Below are 19,397 nucleotides of genomic sequence, written 5' to 3' on the forward strand. Positions count from 1 at the left end.
TCCTTCCCCCTCTTGCTCTGAATTTCCAAAAAAAAAAAAAAAAGGTTCCATTTGGGTTTTCCGTCGAGCTTTTTAGTTTGATTTCATCATCGTTCAATCATCTGTTATGGAGTTCCATTTTTTTTTTTTTTTTATGTTTCTATGGAAAAATGAGTCAAAAAAGTGGTCAATCTGTGCTTCCTTTTTTGGGGTTCTTCAGTTCGAGATCATATATCTTTTTGTTTGTCAGAGAAAGCTTTTTGCATTCTCGGAGTGATTTTCTTCAATTATTAAGCTAAAACAGCACCAGCCTGATTGATTTTATTTTGAATTCATGTTTCATGGATCATTACATAAACTCTGCTTCACTTTTGTTTCTTTGCTTGCAGGATGATTGAGAATTATCTATTTAAACAAGATTGGAGGTCTAGAACGAAAGTCGAAATATGCCAATATATTGTTCTTAATGGACTCTTGCATCTCTAATTGGTTTAAGTACAGGGCTTGTCGGATTTTTCAATAACCTTGCTGTGAGAACATTGCTGGTTTCAAGCTTCTACTCACTAACAATCTCATGCTCAAAGAAAAGTAAGCCTAATTCTTATAAATCATATGCAGTCTTGTTTATTTTTTCTGATTTTTCCCTTTTCCTCGGTTTCAAGTGTACTTGTTATTTTTCCTTGGGAAATACAGTGTATTATAAAGTTGAACCATATAGTTGTCTTTCAAGGATCCTCAATTTAGCCCAAGCTTTAGATTTCAAATTCACCATTTGTGTTCAGTTTGAAGAAGCATCTATTCATATTCATTGATAAAAAGGAGGATAAATTTTGTGCGTTCTTTACATTCTTACTCTGCCTGTGGGGTGTGAATAAATAAATATTAAGCAGATCAATCCTGCAAAATTTAACATAACAGTGTATGATTATGAATGAAAATGAAAAATGAAGGTCAAGAAAACGACAATTTGATATTTGTTGTCCTTTAATCTTTTTTCCTTTTTTTTTGGTCTGTGTGTTGATATTTTGAGTTTTGTTCTGATACCCTACAAAACCTAAAAGCATGTACGCATGCATGCTTTTGCATGCAATATAGTCAGATATAATTAACCTTCATATTTTGGAGTAACTACAACATTATCTTACTCCAGTGCAGGTATTATCAGGCCTTGCAGCATTTGCCGGTTGTAACATGGTTTTGGCTGTTGCTGCCGCAATCCTCTGTGCTTACATTGCCCCTGCAGCAGCTGGATCTGGCATACTGAGGTGAAGGCCTACCTCAATGGTATAGATGCCCCTTCTATATTGGCTCCAAGTACCCTCTTTGTAAAGGTTAGTTGGTGAACTATCGATATGAAATTGCATGTATGTGAATCTCATGTGTTCTGTTCATGATGATTTGCAGCTTCGTTACTTCTTATCAAGATGCTAGATCTGACTCTCTTTTCTTCCTAATCAACGTGTAAAGGACCATTTTCACACAAAAGTTTAAGCTATTGAATGAAGGTTTATGATTGATTTGGAATGTTTCAGGGGAGAATGTAATTCTTCCTTTTCAAATTTGTCAATTGCAAATGCCTCATCCACTTTAAAAACCAGAAACTACAGCTGTAAAATTTTTCTAGCATTGGGGAATATTGAGGTTTAGGGCTGGGTCATCTCATTAATATGTAAATCTTTTTGTTAGGATTTTGAGTACTTCTTCTTCCAACGAATGGTAGGGAAAGGGTGTGGAGTGGCTACTGAAAAATAGTTGGTTTTTATTGACATAGACATGGTTTGAAAATCTGCAGATCTTTGGTTCAATTTTTGGTGTTTCTGCGGGGTTGTTGTTGGTAAGGAAGGACCTATGGTACATACTGGTGCTTGCATAGCCAATTTACTCGGACAAGGTGGTTCTCAAAAGTATCGACTGACATGGAAATGCTGAGGTTCTTTAAAAATGATCGAGATCGAAGGGATTTGATCACATGTGGTGCAGCTGCAGGGGGTTGCTGCTGCCTTCCGAGCTCCAGTTGGTGGTGTCCTTTTTGCACTTGAAGAAGCAGCTTTCATGGTTATCTCCGTCTCTCCATCAATAAGAATCTAGGCATATAATTTTGCATATAGATTTTCCATGCAAAATAATTGACATAGGATAACTTACGTTAACAGCTGTTGCTGAAAGCAATGCAGAAATGTTAACGTCTTAATTCTTTTTTTCTTGTGATCAAGTTTACTTTATTTGATTTGATTTTTTTTTTTTTAAGGTGGAGGAGTGCCCTTCTGTGGCGTACTTTCTTTACAACGGCAATAGTAGCAGTAGTGCTAAGAAGTTTCATGGACTTGTGTCGGGGTGGAAACTGTGGTCTTTTGGGGAAGGCGGGTTGATAATGTTTGATGTTAATGAGCGAGCCTGCGTACAGCACTCTTGACCTTCTGGCAGTTGTATTCTGGGAATCGTTGGAGGCATTTTTGGAAGCCTTTACAATTATCTTGTGGACAAGGTCCTTTCGCACTTATAGCATCATCAATGAGTATGCAATCAAAAGCCCTTTCTACATTGAAGTCCTGACACCATGTCAAGGGCTGATTAATTTCATGTATATATCTATAATAACATTGGATAAAAGGAAGAAGTTGATCTTAAAGTGTAATACTATATTATTGTTGTTATCTGAGGTAATTCAAGTTGACAGTATTCTCATTGAATCCGTTCCGGTAGGGTGCTCAATGTTGAGAGTTCAAGGTAGATTTGCCTTGTCAATGCCAGTAAACTATGAATACCAGCCCAGCTGCATGCATTGTGAAATCATTTACGCATGTTTGTAAGGGGAGGAGAGGGGGGGGCAAGGGAAATTTTTATTCCAACATTTTCTAAACATAATCGGTTTTTCCCTCCTTTTCTAAAATTTCATCTACAGGGAAAATTTTTATATTTCTAAAACAAGGGAAATATCTGGGTTAAATTTTCACTTTCCTTCCCTTTTTCATTTTCCTTAATCTAATATACCTTAGAGTGTTAGGAATCATACAGTTCATATCTTAATAGAAGGCTCCTTCATTACATATGCATGTATAGAATGGTACCATAAAGAAGATCATTTGTATGGATTATATACTTTTATTATTTGATTGTATCAAGATATCATAGCTTTTTTCTGTATTATTTTGTAATCTGGTTTATTTATTCTTTTGTTGGTTGCTGATTGGTAGCGTTATGGGTTGCAGGAGGGGCCCTGTATTTAAATTGTACTTGTTGTCACGATCTCCTTTTTGACCTCTTGTTGTTCGTATGGTCTTCCATGGCTATCAAATTGCATCCCTTGTCCTCCTAACTTGGAGGATCAGTGTCCCACTGTAGGTCGCTCTGGCCACTACAAGAATTACCAATGTCCTCCTAACCATTACAATGACCTTGCTTCTCTCTTTTTCACTACTAATGATGATGCCATCCGCAACCTCCTTATAGGCGGCTCTGACAAAAATTTTCATCTTCTACACTTCTAATCTTCTTTGTTGCAATATACTTCCGTGGAATCATCACTTATGGAATTGCTGTTCCCTCTGGACTATTTATCCCTGTCATACTTGCCGGGGCCTCTTATGGGCGCCTTGCTGGCAGTCTTTTAAGTCCATTCACTGTACTCGATGTTGGATTGTTTGCCCTCCTCGGAGCTGCATCCTTCCTCGGTGGTACCATGAGAATGACTGTTTCTATTTGTGTCATACTCCTTGAACTCACTAATGACCTCCTAATGCTCCCACTGGTAATGCTGGTTCTTCTTGTTTCAAAGACTGTGGCTGATAGCTTCATAAAGGTGTATATGATCAGATGGTTAAAATGAAGGGGCTGCCTTATATGGAAGCACATGCTGAACCATACATGAGGCATTTAGTCGCAAGTGATGTTGTTTTCTGGCCCTCTGATTACTTTTTCTGGGGTTGAAAAGGTGGGGAATATCATCCATGCTTTGAGGATTACTGGCCACCATGGTTTTCCTGTGATTGACGAACCTCCTTTCTCGGCTGCTCCTGAGTTGTGTGGGTTGGTTTTAAGGTCGCATCTGCTTGTGCTTCTTAAGAGGAAGAAGTTCACAAAGCAGAAGGTGATGACAGGGTCTGCGATTTTGAGGAACTTCAAAGCACGTGATTTTGCAAAGCCAGGGTTAGGAAAGGGGCTCAAGCTTGATGATTTGGACATTTCAGAGGAGGAGGTGGAGATGTATGTTGATCTCCATCCAATTACCAATACTTCACCATATACAGTAGTCGAATCGATGTCTCTAGCGAAAGCTGCGGTCCTTTTCCGGGAGCTTGGCCTCAGGCACTTGTTGGTAGTGCCAAAGACACCTGCAGTAAGTCTCTCCTATGCACTTGACACTGCACTAAAGGTTTCAAATGTTTTTAAAACCTTGATCACTTGTCATAGAGGCACTTTAACTGGAGTTAAGTCGATTATGGAAGACCTGTTCAAAATTTATTTTAATCGCTGAAATGAATAACTTAATACATCAAGTGGTTTAAATCGATAAACACTCAGTCGAGATGAAAATAATAATATTGTATGTTACGCTAGCTTTAGCATCTATATTGGTTTGGAGTGATATTTGTATTTAAACTTTTTTGCAGAGACCTCCAATTGTTGGGATCTTGACAAGGCATGACTTCATGCCTGAGCACATTTTGGGACTATACCCTCATCTGGATCCACACAAATAGGGGAAGCAATAAGATTTTTGTAGATTATCATCTTCATCATCTCCCTCCAAAATCATTACAAAGCACCATGTATTCAATCCCTTTGAAACTCGAAGATTATCCGATTGAGGGTGCAGTTCTATAGATGTGATGAGTAGGCATTTGCAGCATAATGCATGAGTGAATTAATGAGCCTATTTCATTTTCTCTTTGGTTTTTGTAATTTCTATTCAGTTTATTTGACTTCATTTACACATAGTTCTTATAAGAAAGAGGCTTTCGGGGCCTAGTTATGGCAAAAACCAAATCATCTTGTTCATTTCATTATTCAGTTATTTACATATATGTATATATATTTATAGGTGGGCAATTATTACATCTTGTCTGAAAACCTGGTAATGAGGAAAAATTATTGTAATTTTATGGTTTGCATGATTGATATAGCATAATACTATCTTGCAATCTATGTAGTTGATCCTATTTGGTGAAATAAAATTTGTTATTATTGTTGTCGATGATGATGTGGTTGTCAAAGGTTTACACGCAACGTTGATACGTCTGAACATGATCTTATGAATGCTTTGAAACTGCAGATTCTGCAGAGACTATCTCAGGAGCAGATTTTTCTGAGAGCTAATTATACTTACTGATAACATTATTTTGCTTTCACTAAAAACGATTTTGGTGATTTTTAACATGAAATCAAACAGATCCTAACTTTAAAGGAACCTCCAAGAAAAGAAGCTGCCAATACGAGAGTGGAAGCTATGGAATCAATAGCAAGATTTTCTTCATGATCAAATCATTTGTTTACAGCTCAATATTTGTGAACCGACAATATATGATTCATTGTTGAAATGTGATGAAGATAAAAACTATCAACCACATTGTCACATCCGGTTCTCCATTTGAATTCTAATATTTAGAGATACTACCGTCAAACATGAAAGAAAGTGGAATGTAAGTACTGTTGTGTTTATGAGCCAAGGTTTTGATATAAGAAAGTCAATATATATCCGATCGACGCAACTTTTTTGCTTTGTTTTTGTTTTCAAGGATTTTGTAATAATGAGATATGTGTGCATATCTGCTAAAATTGGTCAATAATGTCAAAAAGGGATTAGTTGGACCATGTGATGGCTGCATATTTACGGTCTGCTTTTTGTTTTCTGTGTGTGATAGAGACTGACAGACAGGGAGACAGACCACTTTAATCTTTTTTCATTCCCCAAATCATGTTAAGTTCCATTTAGTCTTAATGAAAGGAGCAGCAGTTCGGCAACCACAATGTTTGTGGATCCCACCAAATCATTAAACCTGGTATTTGGCCCCTCTTTGATAATTAATTAATTCCTGAAGGGGAGGGACCCCCTTTTTTTCCTCCGGATCAGAAAAGTGGATCCGAATCTATGGAACTTGAAACCGAATCTTTTACACTTGATTATTAGGGTAAACTGTACGCATAGACCGGTTTTGGTTGGGCCGATTAACTAAAGACCCGAACCGGTCCTCATAAAACATCAAAGGTTCAAACTCTACAGCCCAATTGAACCTAGTACAATATTGGGCTGGGCTAGCCAGTTTGATCTGTAGCGGGTTCAAACACATACTCTATTTATATTATATATATATATATATATATAAATAAAAAAATAACAAACACGTCTTTATCAAATATGGATGATAATTTTTATTTTCTTCAAATGCTTCAATTCTATAAAGCCACTGGGATTCTTTTTACAAAATTATTTTTTATTTGTGAATATAATTTATTTCTTTTCTTTCATTCTAACAACTTCCTCATCCTATGGTTTAATGACTTCCTAATCCCATAAAGGTAATTGCGGTTAGTTACTCGGAGTATTCCATCATTCTAGCAACTTCCTAACTTCATGATCTGTGTAGGATTTGATTTGCCATTTTTTTAATTCATACATATAATTGAATTTTATAATCTAATACAATTATCCCTATTTTTATAATTAATTCAAATCAATTTGAATTGATTATAAAGTTGAGATTTGGATTTAATTACAGATAATTATTTACATTAGTCTCTTACTCTAATAACCGCCTAACTTCATGATTCATGCGGAATTCAGGTTGGGAATTAATTTTTAATTCATACATATAATCAAATTTTATAATTTAATACAATCATCTCTCTTTTAATTAATTAGAATCAATTTGAATTGATTATAAAATTTAGATTTAAATACAGTTAGTTATTTAAATCAGAATAAAATATATTGACATCTCCTTTGTTTTACCTTAATTACAAATACATTCGCTTTTACAAAAAATGACTAGAGCATAATTTAGATCTTTAACTTTATACAACGTTTCATTTTAATTTTTTAATTTTATAAAGTGTCTTTTTAATTTTTTAATCCTAACACTGTTAGTTTTATTCTAATAAATTTTTATATTAAACTTTTCAATATTGACAAAGCATTCTTAAATATTGATATATCAAGTTTAATTTTTGTTAAATAACAATGATTGGCACAAAAAAATCATTTGAAATTAGTGATGTTAGGGTTAAAGGATTAGAAAGATATTTTTTAAAATTAAAAAATTAAATTAAAATTTTATATAAAGTTAGAGGATTAAAAATATACTTTAACAAAAAAAATTATATGAATATTCTCTAAAATCAATAGTTACGAAATACACACGCGTGTCTCTTTTTTTTTTTTGTAAGATTTTATTTTCATTCACCCAACTATTAATTACTCATCTATTAATTACTCATTAAGTCACATATTCTAAACCAAAATACCCCTTTTAAACATAGAAGTTATATAAAAATCATGCTCAAGCTACCATTTTTTACCCTTTTAATTATATTTTAAATTTTTTAGTTATGCAAAATTATTTATTTAATATTTTTTTTAATTTAAATATATAAGTTGGTTAAAATAATATTTCAAGCACGTATATGAAAAGACTAAATAAAATAAGAATTAAATATAATAAGAAATAAATTAATCAACATAATTTACGTTTCTTTATAATTTTAATATAATATTTTAAAATTATTTATTTAAATATTTTTTACTTAATTATTTGTGAGAGAAGAAAGACAATTAGATTGTAGGGTAAGTTAATGATTTTAATTCTTTAACACAATTACAAATAAAAATTTAATTATTTTTTATAATTTTTAACAAAATTCTTTTAACAATGTTAAGAATTGAACTAAAGCATATGTTTTAAAAATAAAAAGGAGGTCGCCGTAATAAAAGAGAGGTCAACGTGGTTTATTTTTTAATTATTCTTTCATTCTAATAACCTTTTGCCTTCATAATTCACTCAAAATTCAGTGATAATTTAGATTTTAAATTTCATATTTTACATTTTAGATTTTATATAATTTATATAAATATATATTTAAATTATGCAATTTTATGGAACTTAGATTGATATAATTTAGATTTTAAAAAACTAATTTATATTTTATAAGTTTAGTGTTTAGACAATTATAACTTCCTAAACCCGCGAATCCTCCCTTTATTTACGGATTATCTGGGAAATCCATTTCAGAGATACTATTACAATTTTTTAAACTTCCTAACCACAAAACCCATGATCTTTATTTAAATTTATTTTAAATTTTTAACTGATTTGAATTTATATTAAAGGGAAAATTATAACAAAGAACTTGGAGAAAATAATACTTATTAGAGAGGATCCTAAAAATAGTAATTATTTAGAAGGATCAAATTAATACCAAAATATAAAATTAAAATACTAAATTGCTCCTGCTTCCTAATCAAATCTCCCACATTCCCTCTAACCACATCTCACGTATTTGACAGTTACTAGAAGTAGTGAATAACATAAATAAAAATACATTTGTTTGAGACTTGAGTGACACCTATTTCTATGAGAAAGTAAAACAAATGGTTGATAATTTTGCTAAAAAAAATAATGCTAGTAATTCAAGTTCAGGTTCACATATATAATAAAACAAAGAGGGGGAGCCAGTAAGGGATGAAAATCACAACAGATAAATAGCAATATTATTTTATCAAGGATTTGCATCTTTTTTTTTTTTCATTTGCTTTCATCGAAGTCTTGAGATGATTGAATTGGGTAGAATGCCATGAACTTCAATTGTCAACTATAAAATTTTCAAGGCAATATTAACAGACTTAATATTAACGGTTATAATAATCATTATTTACAATAACATTGTTGTTTATCCTAATTTTAATTTTATGATCCTTTAATAATAAATTTTAGTGGTTTTAGAGATGTGGTTAGAAGAAATGTAGGAAATTTGATTGGGAAGTAGGAACAATTTAGTATTTTTCATTTTATATTTTGGCATTTGGTCCTTCTAGATGATTGATATTTTTAAGATCTTCAACAATAAATATTATTTTCTCTAGGTCTTTTCCCATAATTTCCCCTATATTAAAAAAAAATCGTAAATCCTTGAACCCACATTCCATGATTTTTGGTTGAGTTTATTTGAATTGATTTGAATTTACTATGTATATTTGTCAAAGAAAAGTTACATAGATCAAGACATCAAGCCACGTTCCACTATAAAATTTGACATTAATTTTTTTTTTTAACACCTTCACCCTCAATTTCCGTCGTGTTTAACTTCTTTTCTTCTCTAGAGAATAAGAACTGAACTTCATTTAATTCAGAAAAGAATCATACAATAAAGAAAACTACTAGGACAGAGCAAACACAAAGACAACTAAAAACAAAACTCTTTCATCATATTCCATCTCCAATGAAAGATGGCTTATGATTATAAAGATACAAAAATTATCTATTAAAGCATGACCAAAACTAATTAAAGGGTCGGTGATGTTATTCGCCTTTCTATGCGTAAAGGTGTTCAACTTCTTTTACAGCATGAAATCAATTCTCACTATCGTGTTCAACTCCTTGATTAATTCTTGACAGAGTCCCACACTACCTCAAGAAGTAATGGAAAGTAATGGAATCTCAATGCTTATAGTCTTCGTCTTGAGTTCTAGGTATATATTCCTTCCAATTGATTGAAGATGAGCCAATATCAATCTTTTTAGAATGATATAACTCTTATCAGATTTCTCACAAAATTTATTCACTTCTTCAACATGTGTAACTTGAAGTCAAGGGATGCAACATAATTTAATTTAAAAATTAATAATTTTATTTAAAATAATATAATTACATTAGGACTAAAATTGTAATAATATAAGTAGATTACTTGTCATTTAAAAAAATATATTAAATAGGTTGATATGATCTTTTATATAAAATATATTCTTTATATTTTATATTTATTATTAAAATATTACATATCTAATAAATTTTTAAGACCAAATATTTTTATTTAATCTAGAGGGTGAAAAACCTCAAGTATAGATGGTGCAAAGTTGCAAAATTTACATATAAAACTTATAATTTTTTTCAAAGTGAAGGGGTGCATTCACCCACCCTCACTAGTGAATAACTTCCCCAATGTGCAACTTGCTATTCAACATGTGTAACTAGCTATGTATCAATCCTTTTATACACAGTATTTATCTTAAAAGAAATATACACTTAAGTAAATGCACTCTTCAAATACTTTCAGATAGAAATGAATTAAGAATTAAATTGTAGGGGATTATAATTTTCAAAAGTTAAATGACATATCTTCTCTTTTGTTTGGCAAAAATGATCATGGAAATCAGTCAAATTACTGATTTTATGATAACAAATGTTTCAAGGTTGCATGAATTGTGTCTGAATATTAGGCCCTGTTTGGAGGGTTAGATCTGGGATTGGGTGGTATCACATTTTGATGCTTGGTACATGATATTGAGCATTTCAATCCTAATACCAATCCCAACTTACATGAGATACCCAATATACCACTCTTAGTATTGGAAAATCAGTTGTGTGATTGGAAATTTCATACCAAGCTGCCCTTACCTCATTCCCTTTGTCACCCCCCCTACCCTCACTTGTCCTTCCTCCTCCATGCCCAATGATAGAGGTGGCCAGGATATCCCATGCCCCCAAGCCCCCAGTCATATTGATAATTGATAACACGACATATCAAATATTATTTTAAAACTTATTCCCACTCCCAATCTTATGCCCATTCCCATTCCCATTCCCATTTCCATTCTCAATCCCTTCAAATTCAATGCCTTGTACTAAACAAGGCCTAAGTGTCACTCTTCTGTTTCCCTCTCACCAATAATCCTTACAAGAACAAACCCCATTTTCAAAATGGTGGAATCTATTGCGATCCCTCACCACAATTTTCCTGCCAGTAATTTTCGCTATGAGCTTGATCATTGAATGGCAGTCATTGCAAATCCTTATATTTTTCATGATTCTTAATGTCGTGCATGGCTCAGTTGAGATTAGTCCATAGCATATTGCAAGCTTCTCACTATGCACAGCCAAAGCCCACTCTTTCTGCTTATCATCAACATCATGTAAAGCCAATTTTGTTGCAGGTATATATCCTTCCAACCTTGTCAAATAGTTCAACTCCTCTAGCTTTTCATAGATTCTTTTCCTTTGAGGGTGTCTTAGGTCTCCTGAAAAGAATTCATAAATGACACTATTGACTTCAATGGAACTACAACCTGGTTCCTTCAAGATTCCTCCCTTCTCCATCTTCTTTCTCAGTTTTGCAGCATAATTCCATCTTCCTGATGAAGCATAAAAGTTTGATAACATTATGTAGGATCCAGACTCTATAGAATTACACTCACTCAACAATTTCGCAACATGATCTCCAATCTTGGCATTTCTATGAATTTTACAAGCACTTAACAAAGCACAGAGCATTCTGTCATCAGGATGCACTCCCATTTTGCCAATGAAATCATAAGCTTCTTCAAGCCTACCTACCCTAGCAAGTAAGTCAACCATGCAGCCATAGTGTTGTACTTGTGGTTCAATCCGATATTCTGTTTCCATTGATTGAAATATCTCATAACCCAACTCCACCAAACCTCCATGGCTGCAAGCATTCAAGACGCCAACAAAGGTGATGCTATTCGGTACAAGTCGTCGCTTTATCATTTCTCTAAACAATCCAATTGCCTCAATGCTCTTTCCATGCATAGCTAACCCTACAATCATGGAATTGTAAGTGGTCAGGTCTCTCACCTTCAGCATTTTGAACAATGACTGTGCTGCATCAATATCACCACACCTTGAATACATATTGATTAGAGCACCACCAATGAATTGATTTAGCTTGATATTGCATTTGCTCATGTACATGTGTACCCATCGACCCAACTCTAAAGCACCCAGCTGCATACAAGCAGATAAAACACAAACAATGGTGACTTCATTAGGCTTCACATTATTTTCTTGCATTTCTCTGAATATCTCCAAAGCCCTAGTTAACTCCCCATTCTTCACCAACCCATCTATCATTGCTGTCCAATAGACCGTGTCACTCGATTGCAGTTTACTAAATAAAGCCATTGCCTCTTGAGTTAGCCCGTGATCGAAATAGCAAGTTATCATAAGTGTGCATGCAACAACATCACGCTCAGACATTTTATCAAACAAGTTCCGAGCATCTTCCAATCTACCACATTTCCCATATAGTCCCATAAGCTTTAATGCTATTGATCGGTTTAAACTCAGCCCAAATTTCAAAACCTGACAATGAACTCCTTTTCCATAGCCTAGAGCAAGCAGAAGAGCACAAGCTTTCAAGACTGAAGTGATCACATACTCATCAGGAAAAATCAACTGGTTGATCATTTGAGCATACAAGTTAAGAGCATCTGTGAAGAAACCGAGGGAAACCAAACCATCAATAAGAGCAGTGTAGAGGTACACATTAGGGTTTTCACTGTGGTGAAAGACCTTTGTGGCATAATCAATGGAATTGATTTTACAGTAAAGTCGGACAAGTTCAAAGACAAGGAAAGGATCTTGAAAGATTCCTTTCCTTATGATTTTGGCATGAATTGATCGGGCATGATTCATGTCTTTGCTATTCTGAAGCATTGAGATGAGGTTCCTGCGAAGGATGTGATCACTGTCATTGGAAATTGAATTCCAACAAAATTTTGGGTTTCCCATTGCAGGGGCCAGGTTTAAAAAGCTCATGTTGGTCTTCAAATGCCTATTTGTGTTGGCCTCCCATATTTTGCTTTTAATTTGGAATCTTAAGTCGTAGATCCACTATTGACGCACCTAACATTTTGTGTTGTTATTTCCAAATAGCATTGTACAATGCAGATGAAGGGGTAAGTTCATTTCCACTATCTGAAATACAAATAATTAGTGAGGATATAAAGTCATATAACATGATTCATTACTAAAATAACTAAAGAGCAGATAAATAAATATTGAATCATAATCAGTTTTCTCAAGCTAAGAAAGTCATACCTCAATAATTCAAATCTATAAAACATTGAAACTAAGGATGGATGCAAGTTTACTGACACAATACTAACAAAACAACAGGGATAAATATCATCCTTAACAAATGTGCAAAACATATATTTCCAAACTTATTATACCCTTGCTTGTATTTAACAAAAGTAGAAACTGAAACAGTAATTGTAAGTTGAACTCAAAAGAATTAACATCAGACTTTCTTTTCAATAATAAGAAATAATGATAAAACATTTTCTTGAATTGAAAGGTCATTTCCTTAGAGGGACCAACATAGAACGAGATATCCATTATGGGCACACTACCCATATGGGTAAGTCACCAATCATCCATGGTTTATAGAATACAGACCACAAATAATAAGAGTAGCTCACACATGATGAAAAACAAGTGTGGCTCACACACAAGTAACAAGCATAGCTTGCACACCATGAAATAACAAGCATGTCTAGCAAACCTAACAACAAGCACAGCATGCGGGCCACAAATAACAAGTATTTTGTGTTAAGTCCCTCCATCAGTGTTCAAAATCAAAGAAACTGACTCTCTTATATTATAAATTTGATCTTGTAAAAGATTCTACAACATATTCATAATCCATATTTCAAGCTTCCTCCCACAGACTTCATGCACGCAAAAAAAAAAAAAAACACACACGCACACACGCACACACAAACAAGATTTTTTAACAAACAAAGGTGGAAAAATCAAAACAGAATTTCCATTACAACTGTTTGTTATCAACTTCTCTTGTAGCTTTTTGTGTATTTCAAGAATTTTAATCCACAAAATAGACTCATATTCATAGCTTGTATGGACATGAACATTGTACATCAATTATTCAAATACTTATGAAAATCAAGGCAAGGTAGTCATGCATGTAAGCCTAAAGGGTTACTTAATTCAACAGTTTAAACCAATTCTCCTTTTCATTCATAAAGAGCTTCCAAAAATCATCTTTGCAATACAATACAATACTAAGCATAATAATTGGGCATCACACTCAAAGAATAATTTAAATCAATTCCAAATGAAGAGACAGACCAAATTCATGCTAAATCCCTTTATGATGACATGCTACTAACATTTGTAAACAGCTATAGCATTCTTCAAGGAAAAAAAATAAAAGTCTAGGTATGTATCATGGTCACTTGGCATGTGTTCTTTAATGATCCTCTTTGGAAACTCTCCCTATCAATGCCTTCATGTCAAAAGAAAGAACTATGATTAACCCCTTTCCAAGACAGAGAAAGTTATAATAGTCAAAATTATGAATTATCTACTCAACTGTGCTATATCTTTTCTCAAATTTACACTCAAAGAAGAGATCAAATTCCTTTTCTTGTCCAACAAGGCCTTTTCATAATAGCCAGACTTCACTCCAATTTTCTTCTCATTTAACTTCTTTCCAATACCATTGATTCAATTCAAGATCGAAATTAGTCAACAGAGAAAGTACACCCAACCTTTGCATGCTACTATAAGACAGCTGATGCAATATAACCATCCAAATCCTTCCATTTAAACAAACAAGCTTCCCTTTTCATATTCTCAACCCTTAACTAATCACTCTAACAAGTTTAAATACCATATTTTGAAATCTTTATGTATTAACATAGAATTTAAGTGTTGCGAAAATAGTTTAAACCAAATTGAGACTACTATCAATGACTACCAAATATACATAAATTTTCTTCTAGAGCCCTTTTAACAAACAGTTAATCTGCACTAGCCAACCCAAACATAAGGGTAAGCTTAATAAGACATAAGTCCCTATTTTATTAAAAAAAAAAAATCCAAACACCCATCAAACACTTTTAAATCATCATATTCAATAACCAGATTAATTTCCACTTTCAAGTTGACTAAAAGCTAACAAAGAAGGGAGGGTCCTAATTCCTTGAGTTTCGACCAACACCAAATCCCTATTCTCCCCTGTTTTGGGTTTATAATTGGCACATAAAGATTTTGAAATAGGTCTAAATAGTTACAGAAAATAGACTCAATGGTTGCAGAAAAGGAAGGTAAAGGGAATTAGAAAAACAAATTTCACAAAGAAAGAAGAAGAGAAAGAGCTGTAATTTGCATGAATGACAAGCCCCTTATCTAATGCTGAAACAAAAGAAGATTAGGAGAGGAGAGGGTGGAGCTCGATCAGCGGCATAACCCACCGACTGGAAGAAAGCGACGGCAAGCGTAGAACGACACTGAGCAACTCCGGCAGCCACACTTGAACACGAGCTCTATCGCGCCAATGCTTTGGCCTGCAAGAAATTAATAAAAAGCAAGTTTGTAATAGTGACAAACAGATGAGGCTATCAATCTAGACCATTGTAGCGTATTTATATCAGCACGATTATGTCATTATGATGTTTCACGGACCTCCCAGGCTTTTAGCTGATATTGATTTTTTTATGTATAATGATTAAATTATTTTTAACATTTAAAATAATAAAAAAAATTAGTCACCTCCATTATTTTGCCACCGACGAGGTTACTGATAGCAGGTTACCAAAGCGCTGACAATGGTGATATCATTTTTTTAAATTGATAAATGTGGTTAGGGGGTTTGATTCTACAATCCATTAATCACTGAGGTCATTTAATTATATATATAAAAATAAATAAATATATGTAGCCATCAAAGCTTCTAAATAACTTTTATATTATAACATAAAGTTATATTATTAATTCACAAATGATACTTATTATTTTATTAATATAAATTATTAATTTAATATGATCAATTATAAATTGAGAGTTTTAAAATTTTATATATTTTACTTATTAAAATCTAAATGTATTATTGTTAATTATGAAAAAATATTATTATCAAAATGTGAATGGATACTTGTTGATGAATAATTAATACTTATATAATTAAGCCTATCCTATTACCTTTTTGTTATAGTACAAATAAATTGTTATTAATTTTAAAAGAGTTGTTATTAAAATTTGAATAGATACTTTTTGATAAAGGAATAACACTTATACAATTAAGCATATCTTATCTGTTTTTTTAACTTGTTAAAATTCAAATGCATTGTTGTAAAAAATTTGAATGGATACTTGTTGATGAAGAATTAACACTTATACCATTAAACCATCTTCATTAACACTTATACCATTAAACTATTTTCAATTTTTTTAACTTGTTAAAGACTGAATGGATTTTTGTTTATTTTGAATAAGTTGTTGTTAAAATTTAATTGGATATTTGTTGACGAAAGACTTATATTTATATAATTAACCTCATCTTATTAATTTTTCTAACTTAGTAAAACTCGAATAGATTATTGTTAATTTTGAATGAGTTGTTATCAAAATATGAATGGCTACTTGTCAATGAAAAATTAACACTTGTATAATTAAGTCCATCACATCTCTTATTTCTAATATATTAAATCTCAAATAAATTGTTGTTAATTTTAAATGTGTTGTTGTTAAAATTGAAATAGCTTGTTGTTCATACACTTATTCTATTAGATCTATGCTTTTAGTCATTAACAGTAAGTATTCATTCTGATTTCCATGACAATGCATTCATAATTAATAACAATTTATTTAGGCTTTAAGAAATTAAAAAAAGTAGATAAGATAGGTTTAATTATACCAATATTAGCCCTTTATCAATAAACATCTATTTGGGTTTTAACAATAAATTTTTCAAAACTAACAACAAATCATTTGTGTTTTAACAAAAAGCTGATAGAATAGACTTAATTATACAAGTATTGGTCATTCATAAGAAGTACCCATTCACGTTTTAACAATAAATATTTCATAATTAATAATAATATTTTCAGACTTTAATAAATAAAATGCATGAAATTTTAAAGTTCTTAATTTACAATTGACCATATCAGATTAACAAGTAATATTAATAAAATAATAAGTCTCATTTTAAAATTAATAACACACCATTGTGTTATAACTAGCGCGCGCGCGCTCTTGTCTTATATAATTAAATGGATTTAGTGACTTAATAACTAATTAGAGTTAGGAAATGGGAGGGCTCGGCCAATAAGGGCTTAAGCCTTTAAGTTCAATTTTTCATTTTTTACTCATTTTTTGAGGCCCGACTTTTATTTGAAGGGCTCAAGGCTGAGCCCCCAGCCATGGTCTGAAAAAATTTAAAAAAATAAAAATAAAATTAAGCACTACAAATTAATTAAAATATTTTAAAATTAAAAAAATAAAAATCCTCATGATCTTTTAGAAATTAAACAACATAGAAACCTAGTAATAAAATTTAAATTTTGGTTAAAAAATAGTTTTTTTATAAATACACAAATATAATAATTATAGAAAAATAAAGAATATAAAAAATTTTATACTATAAAATTGATATTTATTAAATTACATTAAATTAATTTTAAAATAAATTAAAATTAATAATATTATAATGCGTTTAGGTTTAAGACTTTAGGCGAGTAGGTTTTGGCTTCAAACGTGTGTTTTACTAAAAAAAAAATCAATAATGACATAATAAGGCATAAAGGGCTACTCGAGTTCGAGCCCCTTTTTTATAGAGTTTATTAAGGTCATGCTTTCAAACCCAGTTACTTTTAAAAAATAATTTTTAAAGCTCGAATCTTTATTTAAACAAAGACTCCAAACTCTGCCTTCCATGCTTGACCCTTATTTTTGCCTCTAATAACTATTAAGATTTTTAGGTGGACAAAGGTTTGTGGAATCAAACCCCCTTGGTCGCATTTACGAATTTTTTTAAAAAAAGTGTCACTGGTGTTAAAGCTTTGGTGACTGGCCACGATGACCTCTCTAAAGGCAAGGGCTTCGATAGTGGTCCGGTGGCCAATGCAAGTGACAATGATAGTAACTTTTTTTATTATTTTATATTTCAGGAGCAACTTAATTGTTTTACATAAAAAATTAACATCAGTTAAGGATTAAGGGATTGTAATAAATTTTTAGAATCTATTAGTTTTTAACTGATATAACTATGCTCTAGTGGTCCTTAATTGATATTTTTCTAAAAGACAATATATTGGGCAAAATTTTTTCCAACATAAAAAGAAAAAACCGTGCCAAATTAAAAGTTTATTTGGCAAAATTCTATTTAGTAAAAGTGAATTTTTTGTAATAGGATCTGTGTTTGGACAATTTTTTTAAAGCTAGTTTTCTCCATATTTACCCTCATTTTTAGTTTCAAAAACTATGAATTTGTCAACTCCTCAAATTTATTTTCAAATCTTATTTGAATGAGCTCCTAAGAAGTCTTTTTTGATATACAAATGCACACGCAAACAGTTAAAAAATAACTTTCTAAAAGTGAGAAGTAAAGTCATCAATTTACTAATTTTTACTTGCTTTTTAAAAATCTCTTCTTTATTACAAATGCACACGCAAACAGTTAAATTTTTTTACTAAACTAACTTTTTTAAAAATATCTTCTTTATTACAAAAAAGAAATCTAAATACACATTTCATTGTAATAACTAATGAGTAATTTTTACTAGATTGACTTTTTTCAAAATTTTTGATAAACTAAATATTTTTGTGAATATGATTGTGAAATTAGTTTTGACATCACAACTTAATTAAGAGTCTATTTAATTTAAGAGGAGAGAAAAAAAAGGAAAGGAGAGGTGAGGAGAGAGGAGGGAAGGGAAAAGGAGGGGAAGGGAGCTCCCCCCTAATTTAGAGGGGAGGGAGGTAAAAATTTTCCCTCCCCTCCTCCTAACCAAAGGAGGGGAGGGCTTCACTCTCCTCCTCTCTTTCCAACCAAACACATCCTAAGAATATATATGGGTAACTAATAACTTTTGTAAAGTGTTTTTTGTTAAAATTTAAAGTTCTTTGAGAAAAAAATATAAAATAAAAATAGATTATCAAAGTATTTTTGGAATTTTGTTGGAAGTGGATTTAACCAAAGTAACTCTTGCTAGCTTTTCAAACTCACATTTTAGATTATGGGTATGCATTTACTTCCAAGTCCCCCCCACTAAAAAAATAGTATTTTTGTTGGCTAATGGTATTAGGAGTATTATTATTATTATTAGTTTATAATAATATGGAAAAAATAAATAGCACCAGTAATTGGCATTTTATATAGGACATAATAGGTAAATACACCAATGAAGCTTTGAAATATTTGTATGAATTTTGGTCATTATATATATATATATATCCAACTTCATATTTTTTTATTATTTAACATATAAATTTATATTATTTAAAATTTTATTAACATTCTTCAAACATTTCTAATATATTTTATTTTTATAAAAAAATTATAAATCATTGTAATCAACATTCTTTTTAATAATTATACATTTAAAAACATATAATTTATTAGACTGACTTTTTTTAAAAAAATATACCTTAAACACAAATTTT

General features: G+C 31.7%; 1 protein-coding gene and 1 pseudogene across 1 annotated transcript; one reads left to right on the forward strand and one right to left on the reverse strand.

Annotated features, from left to right (window-relative positions):
• The first annotated feature begins 369 nt into the window (after positions 1 to 369).
• LOC129296115 (chloride channel protein CLC-c-like) lies at positions 370 to 5,176 on the forward strand (annotated as a pseudogene).
• Positions 5,177 to 10,053: 4,877 nt separating this feature from the next.
• Positions 10,054 to 15,337, reverse strand: LOC129296111 (putative pentatricopeptide repeat-containing protein At5g59200, chloroplastic). Its single transcript, XM_054934712.1, has 2 exons — positions 15,209 to 15,337; positions 10,054 to 12,905 (listed from the first exon to the last, which is right to left on the reverse strand). The coding sequence occupies exon 2, from the start codon at positions 12,744 to 12,746 to the stop codon at positions 10,851 to 10,853; it is 1,896 nt and encodes a 631-aa protein (XP_054790687.1). The 5' UTR covers positions 12,747 to 12,905; positions 15,209 to 15,337; the 3' UTR covers positions 10,054 to 10,850.
• Between the last annotated feature and the right edge of the window lie 4,060 nt (positions 15,338 to 19,397).

Source organism: Prosopis cineraria, unplaced genomic scaffold (genome assembly GCF_029017545.1).
Source record: "Prosopis cineraria cultivar Desert tree isolate PC_DT_omini unplaced genomic scaffold, ASM2901754v1 PC259, whole genome shotgun sequence".
In the NCBI taxonomy this organism is placed as follows: Eukaryota; Viridiplantae; Streptophyta; class Magnoliopsida; order Fabales; family Fabaceae; genus Prosopis; species Prosopis cineraria.

Bases quoted from the DNA above. Each gene is read 5' to 3' on its own strand.
- LOC129296111 (XM_054934712.1), bottom strand. From the start codon at position 12,746: ATGAGCTTTTTAAACCTGGCCCCTGCAATGGGAAACCCAAAATTTTGT.